This window comes from Lepisma saccharinum, chromosome 3 (genome assembly GCF_977018435.1).
Source record: "Lepisma saccharinum chromosome 3, izLepSacc3.1, whole genome shotgun sequence".
NCBI classification, from domain to species: Eukaryota; Metazoa; Arthropoda; class Insecta; order Zygentoma; family Lepismatidae; genus Lepisma; species Lepisma saccharinum.
Window position 1 is genome coordinate 118,447,390 of NC_139231.1, and position 21,191 is coordinate 118,468,580.

General features: G+C 36.6%; 1 protein-coding gene across 2 annotated transcripts in view; it reads left to right on the plus strand.

Moving 5' to 3' along the window:
- Positions 1–21,191, plus strand: part of LOC145985358 (uncharacterized) — a 79,361-nt gene continuing 58,170 nt past the window's right edge. Inside the window, exons 1-9 of one of the 2 annotated variants that reach the window (XM_083119277.1) lie at positions 1–375; positions 6,774–6,950; positions 8,232–8,467; positions 9,385–9,559; positions 10,610–10,720; positions 12,557–12,774; positions 13,032–13,323; positions 13,849–13,957; positions 15,212–15,340. In XM_083119277.1, coding sequence (XP_082975403.1) covers positions 6,780–6,950; positions 8,232–8,467; positions 9,385–9,559; positions 10,610–10,720; positions 12,557–12,774; positions 13,032–13,323; positions 13,849–13,957; positions 15,212–15,340 — 1,441 coding nt within the window. In that variant the 5' untranslated portion in view covers positions 1–375; positions 6,774–6,779. The remainder of the gene's footprint in view (positions 376–6,773; positions 6,951–8,231; positions 8,468–9,384; positions 9,560–10,609; positions 10,721–12,556; positions 12,775–13,031; positions 13,324–13,848; positions 13,958–15,211; positions 15,341–21,191) is intronic. The other variant, XM_083119278.1, reaches the window with a different exon arrangement.

The following is a 21,191-nucleotide window of genomic DNA, read 5'->3' on the forward strand; positions in this document are numbered from 1 at the left end:
TTTTTCTGAGAAGTGATGACAATTTACACTTTTTGGCCTTTATTTCTTGCAATGAATAAATAATTAAATCACAAATTGCCATTGCGTCGATTGCGTTGTGATCCTACGATGTTTACTGCTCAAAGCATTTCGGGATATTTTGAAGACAACAATTTCCGCTGTGGAACGGAAGTGGTTTAGTGCCTCAGAGGGAAGGAAGAATTGGAAAGTTATGTAAATTATTCAGTGTTTAACGATGTTCCTGTAAAATCTTGGAGAAATAATGCACGAAATCAAAAATATACAGACAGTCACTTGTATAAACTCAGTTTTTAAATCCTAATATTGTGAATTACACAGTGAGTCAAGCCATAAAGCATTGACGTGTTTGGACGGGTAAGGAAAGAAATAAAATAATTTTTGTTAGCATTAAGAGTATGTCCTTGTTATCAAGTACGTTCAGATACCGAACTGTTACTTATCCTATTTAATAGTTGTTTAACTGTTTGTTATTAACAGTTGAATCTGTAAAAAAAAAATCTAAACGACTTAAGCAACTAATTTTTCAACAGCTGTGTTATCGTCCAAGAAAGAAACTGAAATGGAGGTGGAAACAGATGATCAAATTTTTTTCACGTGAAAGTTGATAGTCAATTCAGCATAATTTTAATACCGATTATTTAAAAAAAAAATACAGCTTCTACCTCCTGACGCATTTAGTTGATCGTGACAATGAATATAAATCAATATCGTAACAGTAGTATAAGCCGGATACACATTAAACTCGTTTATTTTCACATACAAATCATTGCTACTTACCTCATATGCATACCGAAACATTTTTCAAGCTGGGGATCACTTTTTCCCATGAAAAAAGCGTTATTTTTAACATTATAATCATTTATTGGTCGTTGCTAATTCGGCGGGCAAATCTTGAGTCATGTTGTCTGTCGTCAGCTGATATGCAGTATCATCAGCTGATGTGCAGTGTTTCCAAACTTATGAACCGATAAATGCCGCACAAACTATTCACGAAAGGTTTTGAAGCGAAAATTGAGGCTAGACTCTACTTTACGTCCTTATCTGCATGGTGATTGCTTCTTTGCGTTCGCGGTGCGCGATCATGGTGCAGCACCCGGCATCTCTTCGGGTAAGTACCTTTTTCTTTTTACACTTTCTTTTCACGATAGCCCCACTATCCATTCACGGGGTCGAGGTATGCCTACGAGGTTAGGTTAGGTTCCATTAGCACTCATTTCACCCCTAAATATGTGCTTCATCATCTAAAAAATTCCTCAGTAAGTTCAATTACGCATATCCAGACAACATCGGTTTTTCTCGATTCACTCCTTCAGGAAATTTTTCCTCGCTTTGGGATTTACGTTGTTGAATTCCTTATAAAATAAGCTTTCCAACAACATATGACACGTATTCCTTAGGAAAAGGACGTAAACTAGAGTCTTACCTTAAATTGGAAAAAAAAATGCTCACACGTCATGTTGTAAAACTACCGCATGGTTGCTAAACTGACAGGGGGTTACATGATCGAAGGCACGGAACATTTGATTCACGTAGTCGACGGTAATGGCGGCACGAGCTATCGTACAACGGAGATGCATGAATGATGAAAAATACCTTACTTACAGGCCAAATAAGTTGCACTATTCGAAAAAACAATTTCCCCGGCTTCAGAAATTCCTCGAGAACGCAATTCCGTAAGTACTTTCTCGTCTTTTCTCCTGTAAATTTTAAGAAATCCGTCTCCGGCTTATACTATCGTTACCATAAATATTAGATGAAATTGGTGATGAGACATTCAGAAAGAACATCCATGCCTCAGTTAGGACTCAAACCTGGAACCTTCAGTAGCAAAATCGTAAGACAACCACTCATTGTTGTCAGCTACTGAGATGGCATGCAGTTAAGGATTCAGTAGCAAATTACAGTACGTAACATTCTTATTCGTACATATGGATTTTCAAAGAAAATGCTTTAATATCTGAAAGGAAATACACTCTTTTGAAATTGTTTCTTTACAATTCATTAACTAATATCATCTTACCCAAATTTTGTATAACCAATGACAATAATAAATTAAATGAAACTGAAAGAGAAACATGCCATTTTTTTGTACAACTTTTCTATTTGTACACTTAATAATGTAAAAGAAAAAAGTAGTTTTAGAGCAAATTGACTGACAGTTCTAATACTTTGATGCATATCCTTTGGCTTTAATTACTGCTTGACACCTGTTCTTCATAGAATTAACCAGTTTCCGACATGTTCCAGAGCTTATTTTATTCCACTCTGCTTGCACAACAGTTTTCAACTCTTGTTTGGACTTGAGGTACTACTTTAATATACCAGAGACACCTATCAATGATAGGTGAAATAATGAATTTCTAACGAAAATAATGTCTATTTCTTACATTAACGAGTACTTACTGTTATTCCTTATTTCCAACAAACCATCCACGTGTAGCCCCAAAAATCATTGACGTTAGCCCAAAAATTCACGATAGCCCCACGAACCATCACGGGGACGAGGTATGCCTACTAGGTTAGGTTAGGTTCCATTAGCACTCCTTTCGTTCAATTTAGCATATACAAACAATACGAGAGCGTATTGTGCTCTCGTGCAGAAAGCAAATTGCGGTAGCAGCAATAGAATGTCTGAAATAGATTTTCGTAGAAAACCACATGCATTCGCATTAAAATTGATCAAATCTACATTCACGAACATCAACAATGCTACAGAAAATGATTTGTGTAAGTACTTTCTCCTGTAAATTTGAAGAAATCCGTCTCCGGTATAGTAAAGTGTTACCGGACTTGACACCTGCTTTATGGACTCGCCTCTTCAAAATTGCCCATAAATGCTCAATGGGATTTAAGTCTGGACTTTGAGCTGGTGTTTGTAGTAGTTGGGCACATTCCATATTAGCCAATTCATGTTAACTCGCGCCTTATACTTACTGTCATTGTCTTGTTGGAATGTGTATATAGGCGGCATGTCCATTTTTTGGGCACTCTGCTTTACATTGTTCTTCAATATGTCCAAATAGACATATGCATCCATGATACCATCAATAAACTGGATGGTACCAACAACTTTGGACAACATACAGCCCCAAATCATTAATGACCCACCACCGTGTTAACTGTTGGAACTGTGTTAATATGATCATTATCTTTATTTGATATTCTCCAGACCCTAGCATTCGTTCATACTTCGCATACTCACTAATTTAGGACAGTTGATCACGATTCTGTGGTTGAAATTTGTTGCTCAAGTGCTACGAAACTTGACATTTTTTGACGGTGCCTGGTCGCAATTAGCCTTAAACCCCTCTAATGATGCATGGGTAGCCCCACTGAACCATGCCCGACAAGGTTAGGTTAGGCAAACATAGTTAAAATTTGGGGTCGCAGTAATATCAGGAATGTATATTTCATTCTTTAAGTATTCGAAATGCAAAATCTTGCGATAAATAATGAGCAATTGTGCATTGTCGGTTGCGATCACTAACCCCCTTTTTTTGGAAATTCCACACGTGAGCGCCAAATATTAACTGTAGATTCCTGATTAGGAGCCCTAAATTATTGAGTATGCGAAATATGAACGAAATCGGGGAAATGTCCAGTATTGTAAAATCGCTTCGATTTGTGTTCTTCCCGCAGTTCTTTCTCACTTGTAGATCTGGATTTGTTTATTTAGGATACACTATCAGATAAAGAATTCTCCAGCAATCGAGTAGATGCCCAGGTTCGAATCAGCCTGAGCATGGGTGTTATTTGCGAAGTAAAATAAATCAAAACAATCAATCAATTAGATGCACCAGTAATTCTTATTAATTGTCTGCCCCATGGAGAAATAATAAGATAAACTAGCTATAACTGGAAAGCAAAAACATTTCATTTGTAGAAAATAACCTTTCTTTCAAACATCGCCACTTCAGATTATATCAGTTAGAGATATTTAACCTGTAACTGGCGTGGTCCCAGGGATCCACAGCCTAGAACAACGCTCTCGTTCTCTGAAGCAATAACATGTACCTCTCCTTTTGGGTAGCTTCATATTTTGGAATATCATGCAACCGGCCTGCGCCACTTCACTAGCTACATTTTAGTTTCAGAGCAATAGACACTTGTGGGTCCCATGGACCATGCGAAGCCATTTGAGTAAGTCTTTTGGCAAGGAAACTGCCTGGTGCGAGAATCAGAGTTGATGATCCATTTTTTAGTGAAAATATTCTTGAAATAAAAAAAAATATACTTGAATATGTTGCAAGCAGAAGTGAATTATTAGATTTGGAGTCTGATAAAAGTGATAATGAAGTACTTATCTCTACTGACTATCATTACGATCAATTAGCTTTTCCCTCTCATTTTGACATTGTGCAGAATTTTTTTATACGATTTTGTTTTCATTGGGTAACTACATGTATGTTCTGTGATAATTGAACAACTAAATGATTTTTTGTATCTTACAGTTCCATGAAAATGTATTCACAGAGCCATTTACAAAAAGTGAACAGATTTTTGTAGCATTAGATAAATTGAGTAATAAAAACTGCAAGAACGGAAATAGTGGACAAGAATTTATCATAATTCCATAAAGTCCAAGATATATGATAATGGTAACAGTAGTATAAGCCGGAGACGGATTTCTTAAAATTTACAGGAGAAAAGACGAGAAAGTACTTACAGAATTGTGTTCTTGGGGACTTTCTGAAGCCGGGGAAATTGTTTTTTAGAATCGTGCAACGTATTTTGCCTGTAAATAAGGTATTTTTCGTCAATCATGCATCTCCGTTGTACGATAGCTCGTGCCGCCATTACCGTCGACTACGTGAATCAAATGTTCCATGCGTTCGGTTATGTAACCCCCTCACAGTGTAGCAACCACGCGGAAGTTTGACAAGATGACGTGTGAGCATTTTTTTTTTTCCAATGTAAGGTAAGACTCTGGTTTACGTCCTTTTCCTAAGGAATACGTGTCATATATCGTTGGAAAGCTTATTTTATAAGGAATTCAACAACATAAGTCCCAAAGCGAGGAAAAATTTCCTGAAGGAGTAAATCGAGAAAAACCGATGTTGTCCGGATATGCGCAATTGAACGTACTGAGGAATTTTTTAGATGATGAAGCACATATTTAGGGGTGAAATGAGTGCTAATGGAACCTAACCTAACAGGCCTAACCTAACCTCGTAGGCATACCTTGACCCCGTGAATGGATAGTGGATCTATCGTGAACAGAAAGTGTAAAAAGAAAAAGGTACTTACCCGAAGAGATGCACAATTGAACATACTGAGGATTTTTTTAGATGATGCAGCACATATTTAGGGGTGAAATGAGTGCTAATGGAACCTAACCTAACAGGCCTAACCTAACCTCGTATGCATACCTCGACCCCGTGAATGGGGCTATCATGAACAGAAAGTGTAAAAAGAAAAAGGTACTTACCCGAAGAAATGCTGGGTGCCGCACCACAATCGCGCACCGCGAACGCAAAGAAGCAATCACCATGCAGATAAGGACGTAAAGTAGAGTCTAGCCTCAATTTTCGCTTCAAAACCTTTCGTGAATAGTTTGTGCGGCATTTATCGGTTCATAAGTTTGGAAACACTGCACATCAGCTGACGATACTGCATATCAGCTGACGATAGACAACGTGAGTCAAAATTTGTGCACCGAATTAGCAACGACCAATAAATGATTATAATGTTAAAAATAACGCTTTTTTCATGGAAAAAAAAGTGATCCCCAGCTTGAAAAATGTTTCGGTATGCATATGAGGTAAGTAGCAATGATTTTTATTTGAAAACAAATGAGTTTAATGTGTCTCCGGCTTATACTACTGTTGTAAAAGAGTTTGCTACTGTTTCGATAACTTATGGAAATAGTGAATTCAAGTTGGTGGTCCACAGGACCATGTCATGCCATTTGCGTTACAATCTGGCACCATGCCAGTAATGGGTTAAATAAATATACAAAACTTTGTAGCTTATAATATCCTGTGAGTGTAATTAATTCCTTGTCCAAATTTTCATTGTGAAAAATATGATTTAGAATTTTCCCAAGAGAGAACAGTTTTACTGTGGATATAAGTCATGTTTCATCACTAGTAGTAGTAGTATTACAATTGAAAAGCTTTCAAAAAATGAAGAAAGTTTGATTTGTAACACTTGAATAAAATCCCTGCAGTTCACAAAATAAATTTCAATTATTTTTAAAAATCATTAGTAATATGTGATGGCAAGGGTAACAGTACAAGACAGCCTCTATTTGATATGTTTAGTACAAAGAATGATTTAACAGTTCCAGTAAAGAGGTGAGAAGTACTTTTAAGCAGTGTGCCTGAATATGTGTTGTTTTTTTCAGTATTTTCTTTGGAAAGATGTTAAACATTATTTTTTTTATTTGTAGTCATTGCTGGCTCATTGTGATGTTCACAATAGCTCTCTCGATTCATCATGGTATGATTTTTCATCATGACAGTGTTATCATTAGAAGATATGTTACTTTTATTTGTACACTGGTTGTTATGCTGGTCAGTTAGGTTCACTGACACTTTCATTTTGAATATATTCTATTTTTTTAAAAAAAAAATTGCACGAGGAAATACCTTGTAAGTGCATTCGCAATTGAATATTACTCCATTAGTATGCTAAGTGTCTATTATTTTTATATGTAAGTTATGCTGTGGAGGGCAGATAGTTATTTGTGTCATTTTGTCCTTGTTTTCATTACACTACTTGTTTTACAATGTGTCCATTAATGCTTACAGACCACAATGTGGTGGGGTGCAGGTTCAGGCCAAGATGCTCCTCCTCCTTCTCAGAGCACACAGGAGGTGGAGGACTTGACAGAGAACTTTGAGCGGCAACAAACAGCCATTGTACATTTGCAGGAAATGGTGAAGAAGAACGAGGAACAGCTATCGTCAAAAGAGAAGCAAGTGCAGGTAATTGATGGAAAAGTAGACATGATGGTCTGAGATCAATATGATGTATGATGTTTGCATTTTGTGTAGGAAGAAGAGAATGCTGTAAGATGAGAGTGATATTATCAAAACAGCATTTGGAGAATAATTGTTCTTTTCTAGTGGTGTGAGCACACAAACATGTCAGCTAGAGGGACAGCTGGAATCAGTGTGGTGTAAATGTGCAAGAGACATAAGTGTTGAGGCCATCAAACCTCAAGAAGATAATAGGCATGTAAAAATGCTAAGGCATCTACACCTGCCTGTCCTAACCTGAGCTAGATAGATAAATGCTAAATTACTTGCAACTTAAGAATGTTTGAAACTAAATATTCAGCCACCATTTGGTGACCTCTACTCATTTGAAAATGATCCGACACCTGAGCTCCACTTTTCACATGATTTTACAGATAATGCATATGTATTATACCTTGTAATTATTGGAATATCTTTTCTTTTGGTACTGTATTAATATTTTCTTTGACAGAAAAGAAATTTCCTTCTCAGATAATTGTTTAAAGAATGATTTTATACCACCATTTTCATAAATAAATTTGAACATCAGATGGCCATAACTTTAAAATGGCATGGTTTGTAATTTTCCCTCGTGCACAATATAGAATGATCCTTCAAGTATAATATGTAGAAAGTTCTGTGTGTGAAAGTGAAAACCTTTCGAGGGATTATGGAAAACGTTAGACGATGTGGTACTTATGACCACTTGACTACTAAGTTCAAAACTTTGTTGATGGGTTTTTGTGTACTTGATATTGAAAGCTCTTAATTTGTGAGCTACATGAAATCAGGAAGAAATTGCATTATGTCGCGAGACATGCATAGGCAATGTTGCAATCCAGCAGTTAGTAGGCCCATACAGTAAGTGTTGACATGACGTACTGAGCAAAGTGTGGTAACACAGCAGAATCATTTGCATCCTGTGTTGCTGCATTCGGGACCACAAAAATTTTTGATGATTGGTGAAAAAGTTATCTTTGTCTTTTTGTGACACCTTCATGGGTATTCATTTCTACAGTTAGTAGAAATGTAACCTAAGATGAATGAGATACAATTTCTGTTTGGCAAATCAGGAAACAGGACATACAGTCTTCAGGAAGGGGACACAGCACCCCTCCCCTTGATAAATGATATTTTTAAGTAAAGTAATCTTAGATAATATTGCTAGTATATTAAGCTCATGTTTGCATGTGATTGTATGATATTTCAGATGAAAATTTATTTTAAAACAAATTTTGAAACTTCTAGGAATATGCTGCAAAGTTGTCTCGCATCAAATCCCAACATCAAGCCAAGGCTTCAAAATCTTCTGAAAGTGCGAAGAAAGTAAAAGAAGAAACGGAAGAGAAAAGGGATGATGATTCAGTTCAACCAGAAGAAAGAAAAGATGAAGAAGGTGGGAAAGAAGAGAAGAAGACGAAATCCAGTGAAAAAGTTCAAAAAGCCAGAACATTACTTTTGAGAAAGCAATTGGAGGAAAACAGGTAACAATTTACTAAATTCATTTATACATATTTGTTGTTGTTTTGTTTTCAGTTCTCTTTTCTGTTGTTGATGTTCTAATGCCATGGATGCATTTCTTCTGTATATAGACCTGATATATAACCTATACAGTTCATTCATGTCAGATTCCAGTTAAAGTGGATTCGTTTGAGGTTTTCAAATAAAAGTTTTGATGAACCAAGGATCAGGCATGTGTTCTGAAAATTTTTACAATGTATGCATGCATTTGTTGTCATGAATAAAGAAACTTGGTTTGTATAGATAGGTATGTAGGCTTCTAAATAAAATTGTACAATATATTTACAGGTCTGATAGTTTGTGTAAGAAGAATAAAAAATAAATATATTTAACCCTGTGTCCTAATATACATATGTAACATAGGTAAAAGATTATAAGTTACAAGGATAGAGAAATGTTTTTTCCCCCCCTTAGAATGAGAGAAAGATTTGTCTGCAATATGTATATTCACAGTGTACCATGAGCAGTTCTGATGTTCTCGTTGTATTGCTACACCCTTATGGAAAATTATCCGTTTCTAAATAACTTTCTTGATATTTTTGTGTTCTGGCATGTTTGCAATTTTTTCTATCATTGTAGAAGAACTAGAAATATTAATTAAGAACATACTTGCAATTTATATTCGTAGCACAAAGAGGTTGAAATTCACAGATCGCTCAACTATATAATGATTCCATGTACTTAAGTTATTGCAGTGACTGAACTTTTTAATTTACTTCTACGTTTTAAACCAACACATGTGTCTGTGAGCTATAAACTCTTGAAAAAAGTACATGTTAATTGCTTTAAATTTTTACTTTTAGTTTACAAGCAACTACTTTTTATTATAACATGAGAATTCTTACTTTTCTGTTATGTTCTTTTTTCTTTTTGCTTTTAGGTTAAAATTTGAGCAGCGGGAAAAAGAATTGTCAGAAAAGAGGAAAGGTATGGAAGACATGGTTGAACAACTTCGTAGTCAAGTAAATGAACGAGACAATATCATAATGTCTTTAAAAATTAGCCTTGAGAGCCAGTCAGAAGGAGACACTAACCCACAACCTGCGACGAGAGAGGTATTATTTTTTCATAAACTAGATTCAGAAAAATTAGGTCCTTCAGTGTTCAAATAAATCAGTTTGGCTTGTAATGTGTATATTTCTAGTGACTTTCATTCTTTGTTTTTTTGTTTGTTTTTTTAAATTCCAGGTTGCAGTGTATATTTTGCCTTTTTCAAGAGAGGCATAAGTTTTCTCATTGAACAGCGGAGTGCAGATTTCCATTTATACCCTTTTTTCTAAACCTTTGATTTAGCAAAAGGTGACACTAAATAACAAATGTACAAATTCAAGTGTATGCAGTGTCACCTTTAAAATTGTGCCACTTTACTGGACATATATTTTCCCACTGGGCATTTGTGCAAATGCCTGATCAGGGCAAATGAGTTCCCAGTGGGTGTTCTGTGTGTACTAGAAGCTTTGTATTTCTAAGTGGCATGCTAGAATACTTACTTGTTTTTGACAAACAGATATAGAAATTGTTATAAAAGAAGATAATCCCGTAATGGGACCTGGAGTTTAGAAATTCTCTATTAAGACTGTGCCAACAATTACTTAAGAATTTCTAAGAAAAGCAATTGAAAGAGTAAACATATTGGTTGTGGAGGTGGTCTCCTTAATGGTGTTGCAGTTCACTGGTATGTAATCAAGAGATGCATGATTTAATACCTGTGGAAACACATTTTATGGTGGGTGGTTTAGATCTCACTTTGAACTGTAGATTCAGTTGCAATTAGCCTATCAGTTAAAATTTCACTTCAAAACATGCTTTGCCAATAGCCAAGAAATAAGTTTAATCTTTAGTTAGCGAAGATTGTGGGGAAAACAAAAGTGGATGTAGAAATCTTGCTATCAACAGAGTCGATAATCTGTTTCAGTTCTTTGTTATTCAGAAATCACAGTAACAATATTCGGTAATGAATTGATGATGTGTATTACATTATACAAGTTCAGAAACTAATTCACTTCAGTTACCTTGTTTTTGTGTCATTTTATGTACATTTCTATTGTGTGTATTCCTTTGTATCTAAAGTCACTTATTTATATTATTTCTCAATTTTGTTTCAGGGGACTGAAAATATGCAAGAGATTTATGCACAAATGCTGTACAAAGATAGCAAAATAATTGAACAAGATAATAGGATATTAGAGTTGGAAAGAACTATCATGGACCTAAAGGTAAATATGTTTTTTTTACAGTAAGAAACTTCTTGCTTCACGTACCGGCAACATACTTGTTAAAAACAACACAAAACACAAACGCTTTAAAAGTTTGTCCAAACTTTGGATTCCATCTCGGAATCATCATCAGAGCTGGTCGAGAGACAGCAAAGTGGACGTGGTTGAGGGTCCACAGGCACTACTCGCTATGTTATTTTTTGTTCTTATTCTTTATTTTAGGCAAAGGGTCCACTTAATCAATACTCATAAATTTACTAGCATGTTGCATCTGTAAATAGATTGTAATTGAGTGCACTATTTTGTTACTGTTTTACCAGTTTCAAAATATGTAATACACATTAATTAACATGGTAAATAAAACCTTCAGGTACTTCATGGAATGTTTGCCTTTTCATGAGGTTTCATTAATCTTGCTGAAAAAAAATTGTATCTGTTTGGACACTATAAATAGAAAATATATATATATATAAAATAAGAAAATATCACATTCTTATATCCCTACAGAGCTTTATTCTAACTTTTACATGTACTTACTTAGTTTTTGGAGTTGATAAACTATGTCCTCACTCAAAAATTATCTTAAAATTAGTTTCATAATGAAATATGTTCTTTTGTACTATTGTTACATTTTTATTCAGAATTGCACTATTTCTTTACTATTTCTTTTTTTATTAATTTTTTTTAATGAGAACAAATCCTAAGAAGCAAACACAAGCGTACTCAAAGTGGTGTCACTTGATTGGACATACATTTCCCTTGAAACAATGATGTAATACTTGATTGGAGCAAGTAAGTTCCTGGTGAATGTTAGGTGTGAACAATTGAGGATCCTACAGCTTCTAGCACATAGGGAGGGGAGGAATAGCTATGTAACATGCATTGTTGCTAGTGCAGGTCATGCAGATGGATGAGTACAAACTGTTACGTAGATGTGACAAATCGAACCACCCTAAAATACTGTTTTGAAAGTGCGAACAATGTGCTTGATTTAAAATGGCACATGGAAGGAACACAAAAGAATGCCATGTTGGTATACGAGGTGCATGTCGACCAACGTGTCTTTGTCCTTCAGTGAATACACAGCATGGACACAGCGTTGCCACTACTTTCTTTTCAGCCCTCGTAGTAAAGCTGAGAACATTTCAGTTCTTCTCATGGAGCTTTCCTTGAGTAAAAGTGCTCTGTGGGATGGGCAGAAATATTGTCAGCATTTCTAAATATCGTTTGCTTGTCTTGTTGGTGTTGATTTCATTTTGAAAATCAAATGAACTAAAATACATATAAATGAGATGAACTGATAATGACATTTTTGCTTAAACAAAGAAAGGACCAATATAAAATTTACCGATACCCTGACTGATAATTGTACAACTAACTGAAAACTCGAGCCATCCAATATAAAAATAAAGTCTTACATGAAGTTGAATGGTTTGTCACCTCTTGAATACATATCAATAACCAGGTGACTACTAAGGTTTTGCTTTAAAAAAGAAACTACATAATCACCTAGTTTATGAAACCAGGGTATAATAAATTATACCTTTTTACTTCATGGTTACATTAATAGAATTGGAGAATTTTGCACCAAGTTACAGGCTATTTATAGATAAATTAGATTGGCAAAATTATCATTAATTTTACTGATATATGTGTATATTAACCAACATAGATAAAGTACATTTAATTTATCCTGTCCATAGTAACTAAAAGGAATTTTCTCTGAATTAAATTGATTAGATAAAGCTTCTGGTTCATGAAGAGAGAACTGTATTCATGTTAAAAAATATGAAGGTATTATATACATTCAAGACTTGATTTTTGTTCGTTACCTAGGAAAATTTGAAGGAGAAGGACGAAGTAATTAGTGCACGTACGAAAGCAATTGCACTGATGTCTGAAGACTATTGTAAGAAGGGTCGTATTACATTGGACACTTTGGATGAAACCAGAGATCAGATGAGACTGATGCAAGAGAATTTTGTAGCATTGGAAACAAAAATGAAAGATGAAAAGGAGAAGTTGAACAAGGAAATAGAAGAGAAAAATAAAAGGTATAGTAAATAACATATTCTATAGTAATAATGTAGACAGTAAATAGGAAAAATAACATTGCACAGAAACACTAAGATTCAATGTAATGGTCGATTCAAACCATGGGATTGTATTTTTATCAAATTTTGTCATGAAATGTGAAATATGCTCTTAAACACAAAATTTATCATTTTTAACCCTACACTATCCCAAACAGTGTACTTTTTGTTACATGTCTCAGCTTTAGATTAATTTCAGTCCATGTAACTTTTCGTAGATTGGAGCACATGGAAGATAGCAACAAAAGACTGGAATCAAATTATAGAAAACTGGAATCAGCTCGATTTGAACTGAGCACAAAGAATGCAGAACTTCAGGAGAAAATAGTGAAACTTCAAGCAGATATTGTGTCCTTCAAGAAGCAGTCCAAAGACGGGTTGGAGGATAAGAAGAGAATAGAAGAACTTTGTCAATCTCTCGATGAAGCAAACATGCAAATAGCGAAGCTTGAAGCACAGCATAAAAACCGAGTAAAGACGCTAGAGAGGCAGTTAGCTGGTTTTAAGAAGGTGAGGAGGTATTTCTTTGTTGCAGTGGTTTGTACCAGCATCTGTGGCAGAGTAGTTCATCTAAGGTTCTAACACTACTTTTCGAGAGATCACCTCTTCTCTCGTCTAGGAAAAGAAAGATTCCGGGTTAGAATCGCAGCCTGGGCATGGATGTTGTTTGTGAATCATCCCATCGCTGATCCTCATCTTTGCGATTAGCTGAAAGTGACTGAAAAGTGAAATAAAATAAACCAAAGCAATCAACCAATCAAAGAGAAAGAAAAATAAATTTGTTCACCTGAAGATGAGAAAAGAGGTGCTCTCTTGAATAATGTCCAATTAACATTGCATGCTAAAGCTTTTAGCTACCAGCCTCTAGAATGTGAGGAGTGGTGTGTGCAATGTGGGAACCTAGTAAAGTTGTCTTGAACCAACTTCTTGATGAGAGATATTCCATGTAGTTTTTAAGATAATTTATTTTGAACAGTGTTGAATAAATTGGTAATGTACATTGATTCAATTTGAAATTCTTCGTTTGCTTTGCAGGTGTCTGATACAGGTGAGGAGATTGTAGAGCTGCAAAACAAAATAGCTGAACTGGAAGAGGAGAAAGGTAACCTCCAGTTACAGCTGGTTTACTTTGATGAATTGAAAGGTAGGGTTTTTTAAAAACACAAAACATGTTGTAAATCACTTGGTGCTGGTCTCTGGGTCACGAAAAACTTGGCGTGGTTGTTGGAAGAATGTGGATTGAAGGTTGTTCGAAGAAATGTTCATTTGCGTGAAATTAGCAAGTACTTTTTTTTAACTAATTTCCGGGATTGTAAATTTAGTGTGTTTGTGTGTGAAGTAATTTTAGTACCTGACGATAGCACCAAGTTATTGCTTTTTTAATGGCAATATATGGCTTATTGTGTGCCGGGTATGACTTTTGGGCATATTGAATACCAGATTTACTTGAATAATCTATGTACATCTTGACTTTGAGTGAAAGAACTTGATTGACCGTTGATTTCTTTCCTTAAGAAGTTGTGGTGGTTGTTTGAGTAAATATGGTATTGTCTTAAAATTAACTTTTCAGACCAGTTTCACATGTAAATATCTGTGGTTTTGCACCAGCCTAGTACTGAAATGGTTCTGTGTGTGCACCAGGTGATGGTATTTGTGTCTTGTATATATTTCTGTGGGAATCATTAAATTTGACATTTCAGGTGCTGTTAATCTTCAGTATCTTTAACTGTCACTAAGGGTTTATCATTTGAGATGTGAATAAAAGTAGTCTCATCAGTGTTTCGCATGTGTACATAGAATACTAATTCCAAAGTAATAATAATTCAGGGTACAAATTCATATTTACAGTAATCTTGAATTTTTGCATGTATAAAGAAAGTTCAAATTCTTAAACTGTCATTAGCTAAGTCGAGCATTTACAATTACAGCTATAAATATGAGATGTAAAACAAAATGTCAGTGATATCCAGAGACAAAGAAAATAAGTAAATGTAGTAAACATATAAATAATAGTAGTAAATACTTTTGCAGATAGTATTTATTTTTTGTATTATCTCGACAGAATTCATAAAATAAATTTGACGTTGTCAGGGTTTGATACCTGGTGGAGGCACAGTGGTTCTGATCCCACTTTAAACTGTAGGTCGAGTCCCAATTAGCCTATATGTGCATAAAGTGGACTTAAAACCAAAATTCAATTCAATGAATTAGCTCAGGAAGCAGTGATGAATCAGTTATGGTTATAATTGTTATTTTTTGTTATATGTTCTTAATATCCGTCCTAGAAACAATTATATTTTCAAAAACTCATATTATTCTTGCTGATGTTTTATGTGGTAAAAAATCTATTTAAAATGTGTAAGGAAAGCCTTTTAAATCTCTCTCTGTGTAATTTCAGCATCAGAAACCAGATTGGAGAAAAGGGTGTTAGAATTAGAAGAACGGATAGGTCTTCAAAGTAGTGATTTGGATAACCATGTTCGCATGATAAGCTTATTGGAAAATGAAAAATTGGATTTACTTAAAAGTAAGAATTTTCTAGAAGTTATCTGCTAAATATTTATGAAACAAGTGTTAACTTTCAGTTGTTTCTGTGTTCTGTTTTGCATGTGAAGTTGCAGTAGAGTGAGCTAAGTTCATATAAATTTAATTTTGTCTGCTTGTTCCCGTGCAAGTGGCATGGATATGTGCATTGGAAGCGAAAGTTACATGACTCAGCAAATTAACTCTATTCAGTTTCTACTCTCCTAAATTCTGTTGTTTCCAAAGTTTAGTGCATTCTCATTTTTTTTAACGTACAAGGGTCATACAAGTCAAACCTGGACTTCAATTTTTCAGAACAACTGATCACATCCCCAGGCATATGTAAGATATTTTTCTTATTAGACAGAAGTGTCTACTATTACTGCAACATTCATCTAACATCACAGACAACGTAAGTCACTTGTTAAACAAGATGGTGTACAAGCCTGTGAGTGCTGGAAGAGCGTGTTGTGGAGAAATTTCTTGTGAATGAAGGTATAAAAGATTTGAATGGTGCAAACTGTTTAAAGATGGCCATAAATCAGTGCAAAACGATACTGGCCAAGGGGCTCTGATCCCACTGAAGTTGTTCCCTTGAATATTCAGTGAGTGGAATATGTGGTCCTTGAAAAATCGACAGAATGTTATCAACTTACGGAACAGACACATTCTTCTGTGAGAACTTGAACACGTTGATTCATAAACACCTACACTGCCAGAAAATTAGTGCATTTTGAGTAGAGGTAACATGTTAAAGGAATGTTTTTGACAGGGAAGGCCAGTCTTAGTTGGATCATCACCTGTGATGAATCATGAAAGCATCATTCCACCCTGGAATGAAAATGTGCATTATAGCCCCAATACCTTCAGCAGGCAAAGTCATGGCCATTATATTTTGCAATGAGTGCCATCATTCATTTGGATTTTCTGCCCAGCATTGTTACCATCAGCAGTCTTAACTACCGTTAGGTTCACAAAGATGTGCATAAGGCTGGTTTGATCACTAAAGGCATTTTGCTTCTGCAAGACAATTCTCACTTGCATACTGCCCACCACATGATTTGTACAGGAACTTGTCTGGGAGTTACTGTTTCCCCCCACTTTACCATCTGGACTTCGCTCCAAGCTATTTCCCCTGTTTGGATCCTTAAAGGAGCTCCTCAGATGTCTTGAATTTCATCAGTGCTCAAGAGAAGAAGCAATCAGTTTGATCATGGCTCTGGTGTACTGAGAAATGTTTCCGCATCGCTGTATCGAAGCACTAGTGAAACGGTGGGGTAAGGGCATTAGCACTTATGGGGATTACATTGAAAAATAAAAGTTTCATCTGTACATCCAATTATGTCCTGTTATTCTTAAAAATTGAAAGTCTCAGTTTGACTTGAATGCTCCTCATAATATTGGAAATATTTGGGATTGGTAAGGTAACTAAGTGAACAGGGCTAGTGTTACTGAAACCAATACCAGAAATACCATATAGAGTCCATTTATTCCAATTGAATCATCTATCTTCCTACTTCATCTTTACTTTAATCCAGAGAAGTAAGAAATAAGATAGAAAGTATCCATCCAAAATAATTATTTTGTTAATGAGAGTCACCACTTGACTTATGCCGTGTGCATAAGTGCATGTCCATAGTGCAGTATAGGAAGCATGTATCCACAGAAACAGCGGACCAGACGTACATCGGAAAATGCAGAAGTACTACACAAAAATGGATAGAGACCACACAAACCAGAACAGTTGACAATCACACATATCCAGAAGTGGCTACAGAGCAGTACCTCACAGACTGGAGATACACCTCCATCGGAGATGCAATGGTCCTTTGTAGGGGATGTGATCACCTCTGACAGCTATGCACGAAGTGCAGCATCGCCCCATACTGTGGACGAGGTTGTCAGGAGTTCAGGTGATAACTGAGTCCATTCCTCTTTCAGCACGGTCTTCAACTGCTTCATGTGGTTAGCACATCGCCCTATGACGCCAGGGGTCCCGGGTTCGAATCCTGGCCTGGGCATGGATGTTTGTGAGTGTCCTTTCATCATATCATCACTCATCCTCATCTCCGCAAATTAGCCAAAAATGGCACAAAAAGCGAAGTAAAATAAAGCAATTCAACTGCTGCACATTTTCCGGTAGGTGTTGACGTGCTGCCAGGAGTCTTCCCACGACATCCCACACATGTCCGTGGGATTCAGATCAGGTGAATGCAGGCCAATCCATCCAGCAAATATCCTCGAATTCCAACAATATGTCAACAGCCACAGTACAGTGTAGTCGACCATTATCGTCAATGAACACAAACTCAGGGCCAACAGCATCTCTGAATAGTATAAAAATATTAATAACGTACGTTTTGTGAGTATATATCTAGGTAATTCCGACATTTCGGGATGCAACTGCTCCCTTCTTCAGGCTGCTCATGTTTAGGTTATGAGTAAATCATAACCACGTCGACCTCTCCATAGGTTCAGGATATAGGATTGGTAAAAGATGTGTGGTTAAAAAACAATAAAAATCTAAAACCCATTACAGGTGCACGTCATACGACCAAGCTGTTTCCCCGATTAGAAACTGCTCCTTGGAATGTTAAAACTTTAAAACTGTGATTAGCCACAGCCTGTGTGTGCTGCAATTGTAATACTCCAAAGTTTCCTCGTAGAGTGCGAGGTCGGGCACCTCCCCTCTCTTTCTCCTATTTCCCCTCCGTTTCCCCCACCCCTCCTCCATTCCAGTTTACGTCAAGTCCAGCGAGAATTCCTCTTCCATTTGAGCTTGGCGTGCTACTTCCGGGGTTACATTAAATCCTATTTTTACGTATTCCTTCCCATTTCTTGAACATCTTCCCCCACATCTCATCGATATTCCCATCATCCCTGTTTAATTTATTCTTTCTTCCCTTACATATATACGACCCTTCATATACATTCCTGATTATAGGTTATTCTTCTTCCCTACACACTTTCCTTTTGGCGTTTACATGGTCTTCGTCAAGGATTTGTTCGGAGAGCCCCTTCTTGGGAACTCCCTCCCTTATATCCCTGTCGTGCTCTCCCCACCGAACATTCATGCTTCTTCCTGTTTGACCCACATATTCCTTGCCACATTGGCAAAATATTCCATACACACCCTTCATCCCTCCCTCGTTTATTTCTTCCTCTTTTCTATCTTTCTTATACCCCGTGAAATGCTTTCTAAAGTTTTTGGAGCTCGCATCCCACACCTTACGCCATATCCTCTTACAAGTCTTTTTTCGATTTTCTCTGATATTCCGGGAAAGTACGGAATGCCTATATATTTAAATTCCCCCTCTAATCTCTGACTTTTTCTTCTTTTCCTTTTCCGTCTTTCTTCTGTTTAATCCTTTCTAATTCCCATATGTGACCTTAGCTTTACTTAAATTCCCCTTTAACTCCTCCTCTCTGTATCCATTCCTCTTTCCTATTCTCATTATCCATTCGATTTCTTTATGCAAATCAGCTTGGTTGTTACATAATCTGTGAGCCCACAGGAAGAAGTTTTGAAATACGTTATTCTTTGTCCTGTTGGCATGGGCCGATTCTTTGTTGATATATAGATCTCCCGTTAATGCCTTATGATGAACCCCTGTATGAATTTTCTTTCCCTCTAGTTGAATTGCCAGGTCTAAGAAACTAATCTTATGGTCATCCATCTCTTCTTTAGTAAATTTTATCCTTTCCTCTTGTTCTCCTGGAGTTTCGAATAATTTCTCTACCTCCTCCGCCTCCCCAATAACAAGGATATCGTCTATGTATCTGCCGTAGAATTTAATTCCCCTGTTTATGAGTTGTGTCCCGAAATGTCGGAATTACCTAGATACATACTCGCAAAACATAAGTTATTAATATTTTTATATTAAATCTGTGAGTAATTCACACAACTTTCATCATCTCTGAGTAGACAGACATCGGGACAAATGACCTCATTGCAGTAGTGTTTGACAGTGACACTACCGTGTTCCAATATCTGCAACTCTGTGCGTCCATCCAACGTGATATCTCCCCAGACAAGAACACCGGGATCGCCATATCTATTCCATTCGACGATGTTTATGGGGCAATGCCTAGTGCCAACCTCTTGCCAGATTACCTGGCATGCAGAAGCACAGACTAAATCTGCTCTCATCGGTAAACAGAGCTTTACTCCATTGCTCTGCTGTCCAGTTCTTGCGTTCCCCATGCCACTGTAAACTGTGTCTCCGATGAGCCGGTGTTAGTAGAGCACATTGCACTGGGTGTCTGACAAACAGTCCACCTCTGTGTAGTCCTGTGCACCTGTTGGGCAATGTTACTCACCGACTGGCGTCTATCCCTCTTGGCTGTTAGGAATATGTAGCAGTCCTCCTGTGGTGTGGTTTTCTGTGGACGTCCTCCACCAGTCCGTCGCACAGCTGTACCTGTTGTTCTGAAGGCCTTCCATGCTCACGATATGATGCTATGGGCAATACCCAACTCCTCAGCCACACTTGTAAAGTTTTTCACGCCAGTGTATATATAGAGAGACCCTTGCTATATTTTTGTATAGTTCTGGCACGTACAAGGGTTATTCAGAAATTGACTTCCGATTAGCTCGTAAAAGGAATACATAACTGCAGCAACATGGTGCATGTGCAGTAGCCAGCAGTAATTTGTAATCTCACTCCACAGACAATCTTGGTCCATTTGCTTCAACAGTGCGTCAGTAGGAACTGATGAACATGGACGCTTGTATTACTGCTGTTGAGATCGTTGCACGTGGGCACTGAGCTGACATCATGTTATTAATTATTTGTTAACAATTATATTCTACAGATATACTGTAGAATATCAATCCCAGACATTACCAGGGAATCAGGGTGTTAAAATGTTTAACTCAGTCCGCCCCCGTAACACATATGTTACCAAAAAAGTATGTCCCTTGTAGCCTCTGTAACACATATGTTACAAACAGCTTTAGGTACAATTATCGAGGGTTTGCCACACTTATATTTGTATATTGAGGTTGAAACACTGACAGTTCGTTCGGGAACATGTTTTACAATCGTGTTTACGAAAATTCCAATAACAAAAGTTATCCGAAGTAGATTGGTCCCATAGTGTCAGTTATAACAATTTTATGAATAATATGCAAATTGGCTAAAATTCGCTAGAGTTTTACGTTTAGCCTTATTATTCAAATTGTATTGCATCCATGAACATGAATCAAGTTTCATTCTGTTGCGGAAGGTCCATTCTTTAAAAAAAGCAAAAGTTCCGGTTTTCTCTCCAAAGTAGCTGGAGAAGATGGGGCAAACTCCACATTTTCATGCTTTTTTCATTGAAATTCGGGGGATGCAGCCCCCGCCCGTAACCCCCCGCGGTTGGGGCATCCAAATATTACATGGTTGCATGCACCAATATATTACCTGCAAAACAAAAGTTATCCGAAGTAGATTGGTCCCATAGTGTCAGTTATAACAATTTTATGAATAATATGCAAATTGGCTAAAATTCGCTAGAGTTTTACGTTTTGCCTTATTATTCAAATTGTATTGCACCTACGAACATGAATCAAGTTTCATTCTGTTGCGGAAGGTCCATTCTTAAAAAAAAGCAAAAGTTCCGGTTTTCTCCCCAAAGTAGCTATAGAAGAGGGGGCAAACTCCACATTTTCATGCTTTTTTCATTGAAATTCGGGGGATGCAGCCCCCGCCCGTAACCCCCCGCGGTTGGGGCATCCAAATATTACATGGTTGCATGCACCAATATATTACCTGCAAAACAAAAGTTATCCGAAGTAGATTGGTCCCATAGTGTCAGTTATAACAATTTTATGAATAATATGCAAATTGGCTAAAATTCGCTAGAGTTTT